The sequence below is a fragment of the Microtus pennsylvanicus genome, chromosome X (genome assembly GCF_037038515.1).
Source record: "Microtus pennsylvanicus isolate mMicPen1 chromosome X, mMicPen1.hap1, whole genome shotgun sequence".
In the NCBI taxonomy this organism is placed as follows: Eukaryota; Metazoa; Chordata; class Mammalia; order Rodentia; family Cricetidae; genus Microtus; species Microtus pennsylvanicus.
Window position 1 is genome coordinate 76,586,060 of NC_134601.1, and position 14,654 is coordinate 76,600,713.

At 34.0% G+C, this 14,654-nt stretch overlaps 1 protein-coding gene across 2 annotated transcripts in view; it reads left to right on the forward strand.

Moving 5' to 3' along the window:
* The window catches only part of Rps6ka6 (ribosomal protein S6 kinase A6), a 167,502-nt gene extending 153,206 nt beyond the window's left edge, over nucleotides 1-14,296 (forward strand). For both annotated transcript variants that reach the window (XM_075957739.1, XM_075957740.1), the window contains one exon: nucleotides 13,511-14,296. In XM_075957739.1, coding sequence (XP_075813854.1) covers nucleotides 13,511-13,559 — 49 coding nt within the window. In that variant the 3' untranslated portion in view covers nucleotides 13,560-14,296. The remainder of the gene's footprint in view (nucleotides 1-13,510) is intronic.
* The last annotated feature ends 358 nt before the right edge of the window (nucleotides 14,297-14,654 follow it).

The following is a 14,654-nucleotide window of genomic DNA, read 5'->3' on the forward strand; positions in this document are numbered from 1 at the left end:
CCAGCACTCGGGAGGCAGAGGTAGGCGGATCTCTGTGAGTTCGAGACCAGCCTGGTCTACAAGAGCTAGTTCCAGGACAGGCTCCAAAACCACAGAGAAACCCTGTCTCGAAAAACCACAAAAAAAAAAGAAGATAATCTAACATTTTAAATAAGAAACCAATATTAATGATTCACACAGAAATAGAGCACATTTAAAAATCATATTTAAAATAAACCAACCAAATTGGTTTTTAGTAAATTTATGGTACAGAACCACTGTATAATAGGTATTGTTTTCTTTAAATGCTGAAATTTTAAAATATCATTTTATGTTGTCCTGGAAAATACCATTAACTACTAATACTGACAGAAATAATTTATGAATGTAAGCTGGAGGCCATCAGTCTTGTTTAGTTAATAGAAATGTGTACTTGTGTTGCTAGGTGTACTGGTTGCTGAGCATTTTACTTTCCTTAGTTCAGAAAGAACTGATTACTGAGTATACAAGTTAGGCTAGGAGACATGTAATGTTGGTATTTAATAAAACAAACTATATGTATTCTCTTTAAAATGTAAGTGATCTGTATCCATGCACAAATATCTGTTTTCTAAACATGATATATAAAAATATGTATTCTTAATTTGAGGTATTTTTTTAAAAAGTAATTGAACAATATTAAATAACAGATGATCTGATACCACATAATAGCATTACTTAGTCTTAGAGTTATATTTGTGCATTTTGTGTTCCAGTTTGGTTCATTTTGGCCCTTTTTTGCTTATTACAATAAGCACTTGCATTTAAAAATTTGTGTTCATATACTTTGAGTTATTGTGCTCCTGTCATTATCTCGTTTGTGCACTTACACATTCTTATCAGTGTTTTGTCAAACTCAAAGATATAATTTTGCTGTTGAATTTTTAGGACACATACTATTTCCATATGTACTTTCTCGCTAATAAAATTAGAGAAAATGAAACTAAAATAAAAAATGATCATAAAACGCCCTTTCATAAGCAATGTTAACCCATAATTTTCAGTTGTTTGCTCAGAGGGTTGTGTTGTACAGCCTGATTTGAAAGGACCACTAAGGATTAAGCAATGAATAGCATGCTTCCTTATCCCCTAGTGATTATTGACTGTGCCAAAGTTATAGGCATGCCAGAGCATTTGCCTAATTGTGAGAAACTTGCTGTTAGAAATTTCAAATGTCCTAGCTTAACAAAACTAGCAGAAAAGACAACATTATTATAAAAGAAAGACATGGCAATACCCTTGTTTTATCGAAGTAGGGTGCCTAATCATGTCCTTTATGGCTAGAATAAGTCCAAATGGAATGAATGAAGGCTCAAGTACTTCTTTCCATAAAACTTTAACATGCTATAGTTTCTAATGGGTTCTTTATTTTGCATTGTTTAGTAGACAGCAGCAAATTTTGAGGTAAAACTTGGAGATGTTTTATCATTCTGGAAAGAGGAAGATACTGAACTTATTTTTCTCAAAGAGAAAACATTGGAACATTGGGTCTACTAAGGTAGACTAAAAATCCATTGTCAAAAAAACACATATTTTCACGAGTGAATATTCAGGAAGCCGAAACCGTTTGCAAGAAAATTAGGAAGCAGTGTTGGTGACTGATTTTCTGCTTTCAGACTTTTTATCTTATTTTCTTAGGAATGACTTTTATTATTATTATTTGTTTTATTTATTATTATTTATTTTATTATTATTATTTGTTTTTTGTTTTCTGATTTCTTACTATTGGTAAGACACCAGGACCTTCTAAATAGCATCTCTGGTTATCTTGGAGGGATTGCATTTGTTTGGCACCCACAAAGTTAACAATGGGAGTTTGGTATTTCCCACTGAAACATGTCAAAATAATACTGCTCATGGGAACTTATTTGTTATCACTTGATTAATAGTATGCTAACTAGAAGAGGTCCCTCATATATAAAGAAGAAAAAAGAAAAACAATAAGGCAAGCTGAAAATTATACCTTAAACAGTTTGTCCTTTTTGTGCATTATCTTTCATTGTTTTCTAAACCCCTTACTATCCTATCTTATCACCTCACAATAGTTCTTTACCATTAAGATTTACGAAATCCTCAGAAGGATTCAGTGCTTCAAAAGGACCTTACTCCTTTCTTTTTTCCCCACATCAAGACTTCAAATTTAAGAACAGTAGAGTTCATCTAACAAAATAATGGGAAAGCTGTATCACTAAATTAATTTACATTTTCCTATTTGTGCCTAGTAATTAGTATTTTCCAATGAAGAACACTATTAATCAAATGTTTTTCTAGTTGCATGAATTTTAAACAATCTCATCAAACAAGGATACTTTTAAATTCAGTTATTTTTGAACTTTGGGGACTAAGGAATATACTCAGAAGTTCCTAGGGTCAAACTCAATCCAATGTTTCATATGTGTGGAGTGCCTTCCTTTCCAGGCATTCTTTTTTTTTGTCTCAAAATATTCCAAGCATTTTTACATTGTGAACTACTTCATATCAAAGTGGTATGAAGAGAGAAAATTATTGCTAGTCACTTCTTTACATGTTGTTAAACTCGTTATTTTGTATTTTAATTTCTTACAATACATAGTTAATAACATAAAGACATTTATTCAACCCACTGTTGTATTAATAGAAAATAATCACAGAAATTCAATTGAAAACTATAAATGGATCCCATTTCTAGACTCTGTTTAGATTTTAGGATTCAGATTCATTTTATTACTGTTTTTCAAAAATAAGGCAAGCCACAGTAAATCCAGATTGAGTAGTTACGTTTAAATTTATTTAGTGTCTTTTTTCATTTCAATGCTTATTAGACTACTTTTAGTGTTTTTCTCAATATCAGTGATTGCTGAGATGATTTAAATGATTAATAATTGTGTTATCGGCAGGAATGTAATGTCGTCAATAGTGATTATTCAGAACATCCATTATGCTCATGGACTGATTTTTCCTCCTTTTAGTCTTACAATCTGATTGAATCTATTCTATAATTTGTGTAAAATAATATTGTTTGACCATCTAAAATTCAACTTGATTTCTAATATGTAGAACACCTATGCTTGGATACACAGTAAATCTTAGATTGCAAGCATGTGTTTCTTTGGAATATGAAGAAAATTACAAAAAGAAAAATACCTTTAAAACAAAGAAATTTAATATTGCTTACATTATATTAGAAAATATATACATTTTAGTTATTGATTAACAAATAAACCCTTAAGGTAAATGTTTAGAAGTATATGTCTCTGAACATATACCAAGTAAAGGTTTGCTTTTTATTCTTATTTCTAAACCATGAACAATACCTCCTGGGAATGACAGTGTTGCTTTTCCTTTGTCTAGTTATGACTATTAGTTATTCTTGAAAATAGTTGTTAAATATCCAATTTTATTTGAGAGAGTTATAGAGGATATATTAATATGTACGTTTACTTATTAATAATTGACATTATTTGACTAATTTGTTGCCTTTTTCTTTTAATCAACTAATATTGTTCAGGTAGGAATTTACTTCTCACTTAAATTCTTTTTTCTCAAACCAATACCACTTATATCAAAAGTGTAAGCTTTTCTTAGTACAGTAAAGTTATTTTTATCACCAGGAAAGAATAGGCAGAAGCCACCATTTTTAAGTCATACAGAAATTTTTAATTAAGTATCCAAATTCCAGCATGGCTTGTGTTTGAGAATTTATCTTGCATTATAATCCATAATATAAAGGGGGAAGTATGTGGCAAAACAGAAGTGATATTGTTAGTTATGTGTTGGCCAGGATTTATGCAAAGAGAACATAGTTTGCTACTACCATATCTTTAAAAATTCATTTTCTGCCACGTACCAAACACTTGGGAATTTATGTACCTGTCATTTTGATACTGAAATTTATATTCACTAGAGTTTCATTGCACTTTTCAACAGAAATGGTGTTAAAAAGAAATTATATAAAAATTTAAAAGCTCAAATTGAATAAAAGGTCCCCAGGTTGCTATAAAGTATAATTTTCCTAGCTAGTATAGGTTTTATACCATCATTTATTTTGTAAATATTTTCTTTAAGACACTGTTCCTTTGGACACTGATGCTTTCATTCGTTGTACAACCTTTCTCACCTTGTAAGGTTAGATTTAGTAGTGCGTTCTACAGTGTTTTAACCTCACAGTGCTGCTAAAGAAATGGCTTATCTTTTGAATTTACAACATGCCAAAGATAACATAAAGTTATATTTATTTTTGTTCTTGTTAAACCGTGAGCAACAATTATCAAGAAATTATGTTAAATTACTTGCCTTCTCTCAGTACAAATAAAATGGGTGTAACTTTCTAACATTTTATACCTGACCTTGCTTCATCATTTATGGATGTAAAACTGTTTACTTTTTTTAGCTAAATTATACAATTCCTTCAGTGGGGAGAGGTAGATAGATAGAATATGAATGTGTGTGTATACACAAGATTCTGAAGCCAAATGTAACAGGTCTTTAAAAATACTGCTTGGTTATGCATATTCCTTGATATTTCCAAAACTGTAATATTTTCCCTTTAAGACATTTTTTTCCCTTTAAGGTCCTAGTATCCTTATAAAATTAACTAATTCAAGAAAATAAGTATGCAAATATGCAATACCTCAGACCTCATCAGGAGAATGCATTTATCTGCAAGTTAACATGACAGGCTTTTCTGCAGTAAGAGCATTAATATATTTGTCTCCAGTTGCTGACGAATTCTTAATATTCTTATAATAAAAACAAAAATTTAACTGTAAAAGAAGCAGTGGCATGTTACATTCTAAGTTCCTATGTGATCAAAATCTTCATGTACCTCTTACTTTCTCAGCTTCTTAGAGGTAAGCAGGGCCCACTCCCAGTCAATTTGAAGGAGTCTGTAGAAATTGGTTTCCTACTGGCTAACTTAAAAAAATATGCTCCGCATTTGCTTCTCTCATGTAAAATAAGAGAGAGTAATTTTAGTCAGTGGGTCCTAGGGTAGTTGTGATTTAATATATGTGAAAAAGATAAAAGAAGCAGGCTAGAGTTTGTTGCTCCTTTGATTCCCTTAGTATTCTCCTTTTTACTTGAAACAACAGACTGAAAATACTGCGGACTTGTTCTTAGGATTTTTATGGATCATAGACCCTTCTCTACCCAAGCAAAAGCAGCCTTTCACTTTGTAGCCCTTCCTTCCCTTCTTCCGTTTGCCATATCTCCTTGCTTATGTGTAGATTAGGCACTATACTTTTTCTTACTTCTGTTTCAGGATTCTCAGATACATTGGGTATAATTTTTAAACAAAGCTATTTTAGATTATCTTGTTTATAAGTTTTAAATAAGCTATCATATTTGACAACAGATTATTCAGTATCTGAATAAAATGCATTCTTTGTTAATAGATGCAATTTTACTCAACAAATGTATCCTGTATTTTTGTGCCAGATATTATTGCTGATTTTTTAAAACAAAGATTAAAGGTTTTTAAAATAATGACAAATAAAGCTTTTAAAAATGAAACATTAAAACAAAACTATGAAGATGAGTGGTATCCCAGTATCTACAACTATCAGATCATTAATTTTGAGCCTTAAATTTAGATCTGAACTTCTAATAGGAGAGGCAAGAAAAGAATAACAGTTTAAGTAATTATGTGACAAGCATCTTAATTTTTCAAGAGATACTTTTGGCTGTTTATTTAAAAAAGAATATAGTAGCAACCTTATGTTGGAACATTGAAAAAAATAACTATTTAAGCCATTATGTTACAGTATGTGTGGGAAGACCGTTTTGGTTACAAATGCCAATACCTAACTCATGAGTTGAACAGGCAAGAGAATTTATGGTTTGACTTAATGTCTTGATCCCTGCCATGGAACTATTTCTTTCCTACATCTTTCAAATATACTTTTGAAATTAACCCATATTCAGACTCAAATTCCAAGATGGAAATAACAGGTCTAACCGTTATTTCCCTCCTGGCTAGCCCCTAGGAGTAGAGTTAACTAAGTAATGCTTGAACTCAAATTGGAAAGAGATAGGGCATTTTTGATGGGATGTGATGTATCATGTAAGGACAAACAGTGGTAGCAGCTATTAATTTTTTGGCTACCCAATATCTTTCCTGTATCTTGGCAGTTTGGGTAAGAAATGTCCTCCATAGCCTCAGGCATTTTAAGAGTTATTCCCCGGGTTGGTACTGTTTGAGGTGGTTATGGGGAGGTGCAGCCATGCTGGAAGAAAGTATCTTCTACCACTTGTTTCCATGTTTCCTCACCACGATGGACTCCTCCCTCTGGAACTGTAAGTCAAAATGAACTCCTCAGTAAGTTGTTTTTAATCATTATGTTTCATGACCTCAATAGACATGTATGCATGCCCATTTTAAATGTGTATGCCTTCATAAAAATGCATATACTGTCCCACTCTTCCCTAGAGAATACCTAAAGTTGCATCTATTTCTATAATGTAACTTCAGGACCAAGAACTCTAGGTTATACATAGTCCCTTGCTTAACTTTTCTGATTGTGTCTTTTGTTTGTTTGTAGTTTTTCATTTTTAGTTAATTTCTATTTCTGATGTTTCTGTATCAACCCCCTTTTCCTATTCTAATTGGTTTTTTTTACTATGTAGAAAATGACATAGTTCTGAAGGCTATCACTACATGGATAAGTATACTAAACATGCCATCAGCATCATCTGTACTGTATCTTTACATACCCCCTGTAGGTAACTTACTTGAGCAACACTGTAACCCAAACTTCTGATAGAAACAACTGAAAGAAGGAACTGCTCACAGTTCACAAGGGTTTCAATCTATTACTAGGTAGTTTAGTTTGTGCCAATGAAAATATATGCCAAAGCTCCTCACATCCTAGTAGACTAGGAACCAGGAGCTAATAGGACATTCAGAGGCCTACACCTACTTCTGTCTGCTATGACCTGCCTCTCAAAATCTCTACAGCCTCAAGTAGGGCCATAATCTGAAAATAAAGCACTAAAAACGTGAGCCTATGGGGAACATTTCAGATTCAAACCATAACAGTAACTTTTTGATTCATGTTCTTTATAAACAGTCATGCAGTTTCCTTTCTTCATAAGGTCTCACACTATGCACTCTCCTGCACTTTGCTTTTTCACTTAATGATTTTGGAAATTGTTAGCTCATATGCATCGTTCATATTGTTTTCGGTTTCATGTCTTCATTGTGTTTATTTTTTATAGCTTATTTAAGCTCCTATGGTTTGACATATAGTTTTCAATGTTTTGCAGTCACAAATAATTTTACAGTAAAATTCATACATACATTTTATGTTGTTGATGTATCCTTACTTGTATATTATTTAGCCTAATATAAAAATTTAAGAGCCCAGATTTTTTGATTTAATAAGTTCTGTCTTAGTTGCTTTTCCTGTTACTGATATACCCCAGTAAATGCAGCTTAAGAAAGAAAGGACAGGTGTTGGCTGACCATGTGGTAAAGTCAAGGCAGCAGGGACTGGAGGCAGCTGGCCATATGCATCCATAGTTAAGCAGAGAGTCATAAATGTTTATTCTCAGCTTGGTGTCTCCCTTTTATTTAGTACAGGGACCCAGACCAGGAAATGTGCTACCCACAGTGGATATCCTTACCTTAGTTAACCTAGGTAAAATAATCTTCCTTATGCTTGTTCAAAGGCCCTTGTTTCCCAGGTAGGTCTAGATCTCATAAAATTGACATTTTTTTTTTGAGATTAGTCACCACAAGCAATTGTTTATAAGATACTGCCAAAGTATCTTCCATTGGCATTAGGCTGTTTTGCATCCTTCCCAGAAATGACATAATGCACCTATTTTTAGACAGTAGTTGTCAGGAGCAGTAAGTTCATCAGGGAACTTACTAGAACTTGAGGCTGAAATCCAGCAACCTGTGATTTAACAAGGAGTTTATTCAACTGAGTTTAGTGTATATTCAAGTTTTCAAATACGGAACTTGCTAAATCATATTTAATCATAGAATATAGCATGGAGATTACTTGTTATATTTTATTTTCTTTTTGATGCCTCAATTATTATTACCTTTACATTTCTAGTATGAAGCTGGTTACTTTCAGTAGACAAAATATAGACAGATAGTAGACAAGAAATCCATTCCTTAAGTTCTTAAATTGTATGATATGCATAAACAATATGTCTAATAGTCCTTTTACCTATTTAAAAAGCAGTGCTAAAAAGCACACGAGTACTAATTTCAGTGTAAGCATTTTTTAATTTTAATATATGCATACATTTTATCTTGGTTATATCTAACAGTTCCCCCCAGTTCCTCTCCACCACCACCCCAGCATATTTTTCATCTTGCTCCAAACTTCATGACTTTTAAAAAAATAACCCACTAAGTCTAATTAGTGGTACCAATATGTGCGTATGTGTGAAGGAAGCAACTGGGGCATGAAAAACTTACCAGTTATCCCCCCACCAAAGAAAAATGACTCTTCTCAGAAGCCATCAACTGTCAATAACTCTTTAAGTAAGGAGTGGGACCTCAGGGAACTCACTCTCTCTCTCTCTCTCTCTCTCTCTCTCTCTCTCTCTCTCTCTCTCTCTCTTTCTCTCTCTCTCTCTCTTACACATACACACACACTCCATGTTGAAAACTGTAACTCCTGATCTCTTGGAGGTCTTGTGTGAGTAGCCACTGTTACTGTGAGTGCATGTGTGTAGCAGCCCTGTCATGGCCAGAGGCCAGCCTTTCACAGTGCTCCTCATCTTCCAGCCCTTTATTATAAGCATGTTAAAAATAAAGTCTACTTTATCCAACCCTGGCTAAACAAAATATAGATTGCATTTCAGCAGGAGAGTGAGAAAGATGAAAGAAGGAAATAAGGGAGTAAAAAACTGAATTCATTGTAAGTATGCAACTCAAATGAAGTCTACAGCTAAAAATGTAATCTTTGGCTTTTTTTAGTTTTGGGGCATATTTATTTATTTATATACACAAGTTTATCAAAATCTCCCTTTCAATCATTCTTTTTAAATTTTGGATTAATTTGGCTGACTCTTCTATAGTATTCACTGCATTTTTTTCTTTTATTATTTATATATTTTCACAAAATTATCTGTGAATTTTTCTATGATGGCTCTTTACATCTAAAATATGTGCATTACTATCTCCCATTATTTTCTTCATTCAATATCACAAATGTCAACTTGATATGAGACCTGTTTTTAACATTTGTACCACTTTCATGTGACTGACTAGTTTGCCCCTGGTGATCAAAATTTAATTTAGAGTGTCAGATTTCTTTTGTTTCTGTCTCCTGAAAGGTGAAATTTTCACCTGGGCAAGTAATGAGTTTTTAGGAGCACAGTTTTTAATGAAATGAGACTTCACATTTGACATCTTCATAAGAGTTGACATTGTCTGTCAAGATTACACTACTCCTTTATATCTGTGTAATCTCAGGAAGCCAACATAAATGGCTTTAGTTAGGTTGGCTGTTCTGTAGTGTATTGTAACAATGTTTATGAATTAGCTTTATCGTCCACAAATTTAATAATAGGACTGCCACCAGGTTTTCATTATATAGGCATATACACATGCCAATGCATAGATATGGTTTTTGAGATGAGTTTTCTCTTGTTACTGATATTCAAAGAAAACTCGATTGCCAGTTTTTAATTTTATAGAGAGGATCACACCAAGTATTGTCTCTTTGTTTGTTTGTTTTGTCTTGTTTTGTTTTTCGACACAGGGTTTCTCTGTAGCTTTGGAGCCTGTTCTGGAACTTGCTCTTGTAGACCAGACTGGCCTTGAACTCACAGAGAGCTGCCTGCACCTGCCTCCCAAGTGCTGGGATTAAAGACATGCACCACCACTGCCCAACAAGAATTGTTCTTTAGATTGATTTTTAAGACTGTTCAAAGCTGTATTAGGCTGAGCTCAAACTTGTTTCTATCACATTTAATTAGATTGGGTTTGAGTAGTATATTAACTTTTGATTCTATATAGGGTTCTTTGTTTCACAAGTATAATTAATATAGGTAGAATCAGTGTTGTGTAAATACATTAGATTTTATAACTTGTATTTTTTGTAAATTTTAGAACATCTTAATATTGCTCTTAAAACTAACCATCTTTTCCTTAAAATGACATAGAATTTATTTGCTGTACCTTTTATTTTATTTAATTTTCCATGTTTTTATATTGTTGTTCCAAGTTTAGTTTAAAAGAATCTTGACCTGATTTTATTTACCTTCTTTCCACAAGTTTATATAATACTTTCAGTCCATGGTTTTTCTATATGTTTTTGTAGACTTAGTAGCTGAAATCAAGTTTAGTTAACCTTTAGTAAATCCAGTGATGTTGGCTAGTTTTATGTCAACTTGACAAAAGTTAGAGTCCTTTTATAAGGAGCAACCTCAGTTGAGAAAATGCCCCCACCAGCAGACCTGTGGGCAAGTTGTGATTCATTTGCTTGCTTGATGTTGTAGAAAGGCCCAGAATACTGTGAGCAGTGCTCTCCCCACCCCCGGACAAGTGATTCTGGGTGGTATAAGAAAGTAGGCTAGGAATGCCACAAGGAGAAAGCCAATAAGCAGCATTCCTACATAGTTTCTGTAACAGTTTCTGCCTCCAGGTTCCTACCTTCATTTCCTGCCTTGATTTTTTCAGTGATAGACTATGATGTGAAAGTATAATGGGATAAACCCTTTCATCCTGAGTTGCTTTTTGCCTTGGTGTTCATCACATCAAAAGAAATATTAGCAGAGACATAAATTTAGTCTTACTCCAATTCCTGCTTCTAAGTTCCTGCCCTTAGTTCCTTCTATGTCTTCCCTTGTTGATAGATGACGAGCTATAAGATGAAGCAAATCCCTTTCTCCCCCAAGTTGCTTTTGGACATGTTTTTATTAAAGTAATAGAAACCCTAAGATGTCAGTTGATACTGTGTCAAATCTTTATGTTCCAATATTAATATCTTTCACTGAAAGAGTTTATAAAAAGACAATACTCAGTACTCCCTCCCCAAGACATTCAATTTGTTTATTCAGCTATTCAAAGTAAACTAAGAAATGGTCATAAATTAGCAATACATAGCCTAACAGGTATTGCAAATACAATTTTTAGATGAAAAACTCTTAATTGGTAGTTGACTTTTCATTACCATCAATGGGTTGATAGTGGATTAAAATAGTCATGCCAGAGAAGAATTAGACTTTCTGGAAATACAAAATATAAACTAGAAAATTAATATTTCTTTGTAAGTGGAGCATGATGATACATTATTTAAATAAAGCATCTGAGTCTTCTGCCAAACTAAATGTGTAAAGCCTATTTAAAACAATTCCCATATTTAAAGGGATAAAGTATATTTTGTTCTGGAGATAAATATTACTGACCATGGCCTTGGAACACAAACTGAGATTAGCTAAATTGTTCCAGGGTGGTAACAGATTGATGGAAGTTTTATACTAACAAAACAAAGAAAGACTTAAGATATTTTAAAAACAGTACAAGTGATATCAGGTAGATATCTTAGTACCTTTGGCACTAAGAGCTGTGCTTAAGGTGATCACCACAAAGATAACTGCCAATCCATGAATAGGCCACCAAGAGTTGTGTAGAAAGTCTAGATTTTCTTCTTTCCAATGGTGGAATGTGGAGACCACACTTTCATTTTCTGCTAATCTGTAATGACACTTTACTGTCTATGTAATCCACAATGGGAGATGAAAATCTATATTACCACTTAAATCTTGCATTGCCAAGGCAACCTCATACCCAGTGTTTGGCTTATGTTATAGATAACATAGCTTCCACCTTCAAACAGCAGTGATAAGGCAATCCCACCCCCCTTTTAGGTGTTAGTGAATTTTACGTGTGGACTATTCGTAACACACTGTTTCTCTAGCCAGAGTGGTGGATAGTTAAGAAAAATTAGAAGATCTGTGAGTTTTTTGTTTGTTTTGTTTTTACATTTAGAACTTTACTTTGTGTGCTTTTGTGTGTGTGTGTGTGTGTGTATGGGTGTACATGTGCCATAGCGTGTTTGTGGAGGTTTGCTTGTGATATTTGGTTCTTTCCTGTCTCCACATGGATCCCAGGGATTGAACTGGGATTGTAAGGTTTGGTGGCAAGTGCCTTTATTCGCTAAGACATCTCACTAGCCCAAGAACTGTATTCTTACTCCTAACCAGCACTATTTAGGATTACCCTTTCCTTAGATCTCATTAGGCTGAGGGGGAAACCAGGATTTTTGTCTTCTCCTGGCTCTGAAGGGGTGGCTTCTTTACTTTCTCTTTTTGAGTGGTGTCAGAAATCCAGTAAAAACAAATGGTTTAAATCAAATCTGGAGTCTCACAACACAAATCATTCAGGTTTCAATAAAAGCATATTAAAAAATATAGTGTATGGAAAGACAATTAATAGATTAGTAGAAAATAGCAAGAGAGCAGTACTGTGAGACCTATCTGACAGATCTACTCAACCATGATTAGAATTAAATGATGTGCAAAGCAATGATAAACACAATTGAAGGAACCTTGAAAAATTATTAGGAAGGAAGAAAGCACACAGTAAGCAAAAAAGAACATGAATACAATAGGCCTAAACATTCTTAAGTATGTCTTATGGTTGAAGCAAAATATAACACTGTCAGTTGTAGTAACAAAACTGGGTAGAAAAATACTCAAGGAAATTGTGGCGAGAATAAACTGGTGTTAAATGAGGCTAATTATTCTATACTTCATTGTAACTGCTAAAATGGCAGTAGCTTAATCTTAAGTTATATAAATAATAACACAGAACTATCACTAAAATACATAGAGGTACACTCAGTAACACTATAATAATTAAAGATAAATTAGAATTATGAAAAAATATACAATCCAAGAATGTGGAAAGAAGACAGATACAAAAGGATATCCATGCTATAATCCGTAGACCCAGAGAAGCTAAGTAACAAGGAGGACTCAGTGGGGACACTTGGATCTCCCTGGAAAGGGGAAAAAGAATAGAGAGTGGGGTGAGGAGAAGGTTTGGGGAGGGGACAGTAAGAGGAGGGATCAGTTGAGAAAAAGGATGGAGGAAGAGAGCACTAGGAGAGACAGCTGGAATTGGGGGGGCCTCTTGAGGATGAGCTACAAACATAGTACAATGGAAACTCCCCGAAATTTATGAGGGTGACCCTCGTTAAGACATGTAGCAATAGGAGATACAGAATTTGAACTGGCCATCTCTTGTAACCAGTTAAGGCTTCCAGTAGAATGATTGGGATACCAACCTAACCACAAATCTGTAATTTGTCCTACCTACAAGCTGTGCTTGGATATAGGCAGCTCAAAAATTTTGGGACTGTGGGAGTGGACCACCAATGACTAGTCCAGCCTGACATCATGCCACAAGAGGGAGCCCATTCTTGATACTGCCTGGAGGGCCAGTGCCCAGAAAACAAGGATAAAAGCAAATATGACTAGCATAAATAAATAAATAAATGAAATCAATGAAATGATTCCTAATGATATTCTGCTATACTTATAGATTGGTGCCTAGCCCAACTGTCACCAGAGAGGCTTCATCCAGCAACTGATGGAAACAGATGCAGACCCACAGCCAAACATTAGGCGGACCTCGGGGAATCCTGCTGAAGAGGGGGAGGAAGTATTGTAGAGGCCAGAGGTGTCAAGGACACCACAAGAATATCCACAGAATCAACTAACCTGTTCTCATAGGACCTCACAGAGACTGAACCGACAACAAGGAAACCTGCATGGGACTGACCTAGACCCTCAGCATATATGTTAGAGTTGTGTAGCTTGGTCTTCTTGTGGGACTCGTAACAATAGGAGCAGAGGCTTTCTCTGACTCTTTTGCCAGCTTTTAGGACCCTTTCCCTCATATTTGGTTTCCTTGTCCAGCCTTAATGGGAGGGGAGGTGCACTGCAACTTTATATTCCATGTTTGGTTTATATTCATGGGAGCCCTGTCTTTCTCTGAACAGAAACAGGAGTCTATGGGGAAGGCAGAAGGGAAATAGGGGGAGGGCCTGGGAGGAGAGGAATGAGGGAAAACTGTTCGAGTTGTGAAAAATAAATGCCTATTAAAAGAAAAGAAAATAATCGTAAATCTAATAGTGTTTAAAGAAAATAATCGTAAATTCTAATAGTGTTTAATAGTTTAAGAACATGAAAGGTAAAATGTGCCAATTTAATGAGCAGATTGTCAATGTTGATTTAGAAACGTCAATCATATACATTGTCTATACTATAAAGAATTTACTTCAGATACAATGGTATATGTTAGTGTAAGTTGAAAATAAAAGATTGGAAATATATATGTGTGTATATTTATATTTATAAGTCATTGAATGTGCTATAATGAAAGGCAATCCTTGCATTTAGAAATATAAATCTTAAATATATATGCATCAAATAGTAGAATGTAATACACAAAAATTAAGAATTAATGAAACTTAAAGGAACTATAGAAAATCTCCAGTTATATTTGGAACTGTCAGCAAACCTCACAACATTTAAAAGAACAAGTAAAGATAAAATTACCAAGGGTATAAGCAAACTCAATAATGTCATCAGTTAACAAGATCTCTATATTTATATAACAAACAATCCATTCTCAGACTGAAGACTATACATTGCTTTCAAGGATCACCAGAGCATATATGTAG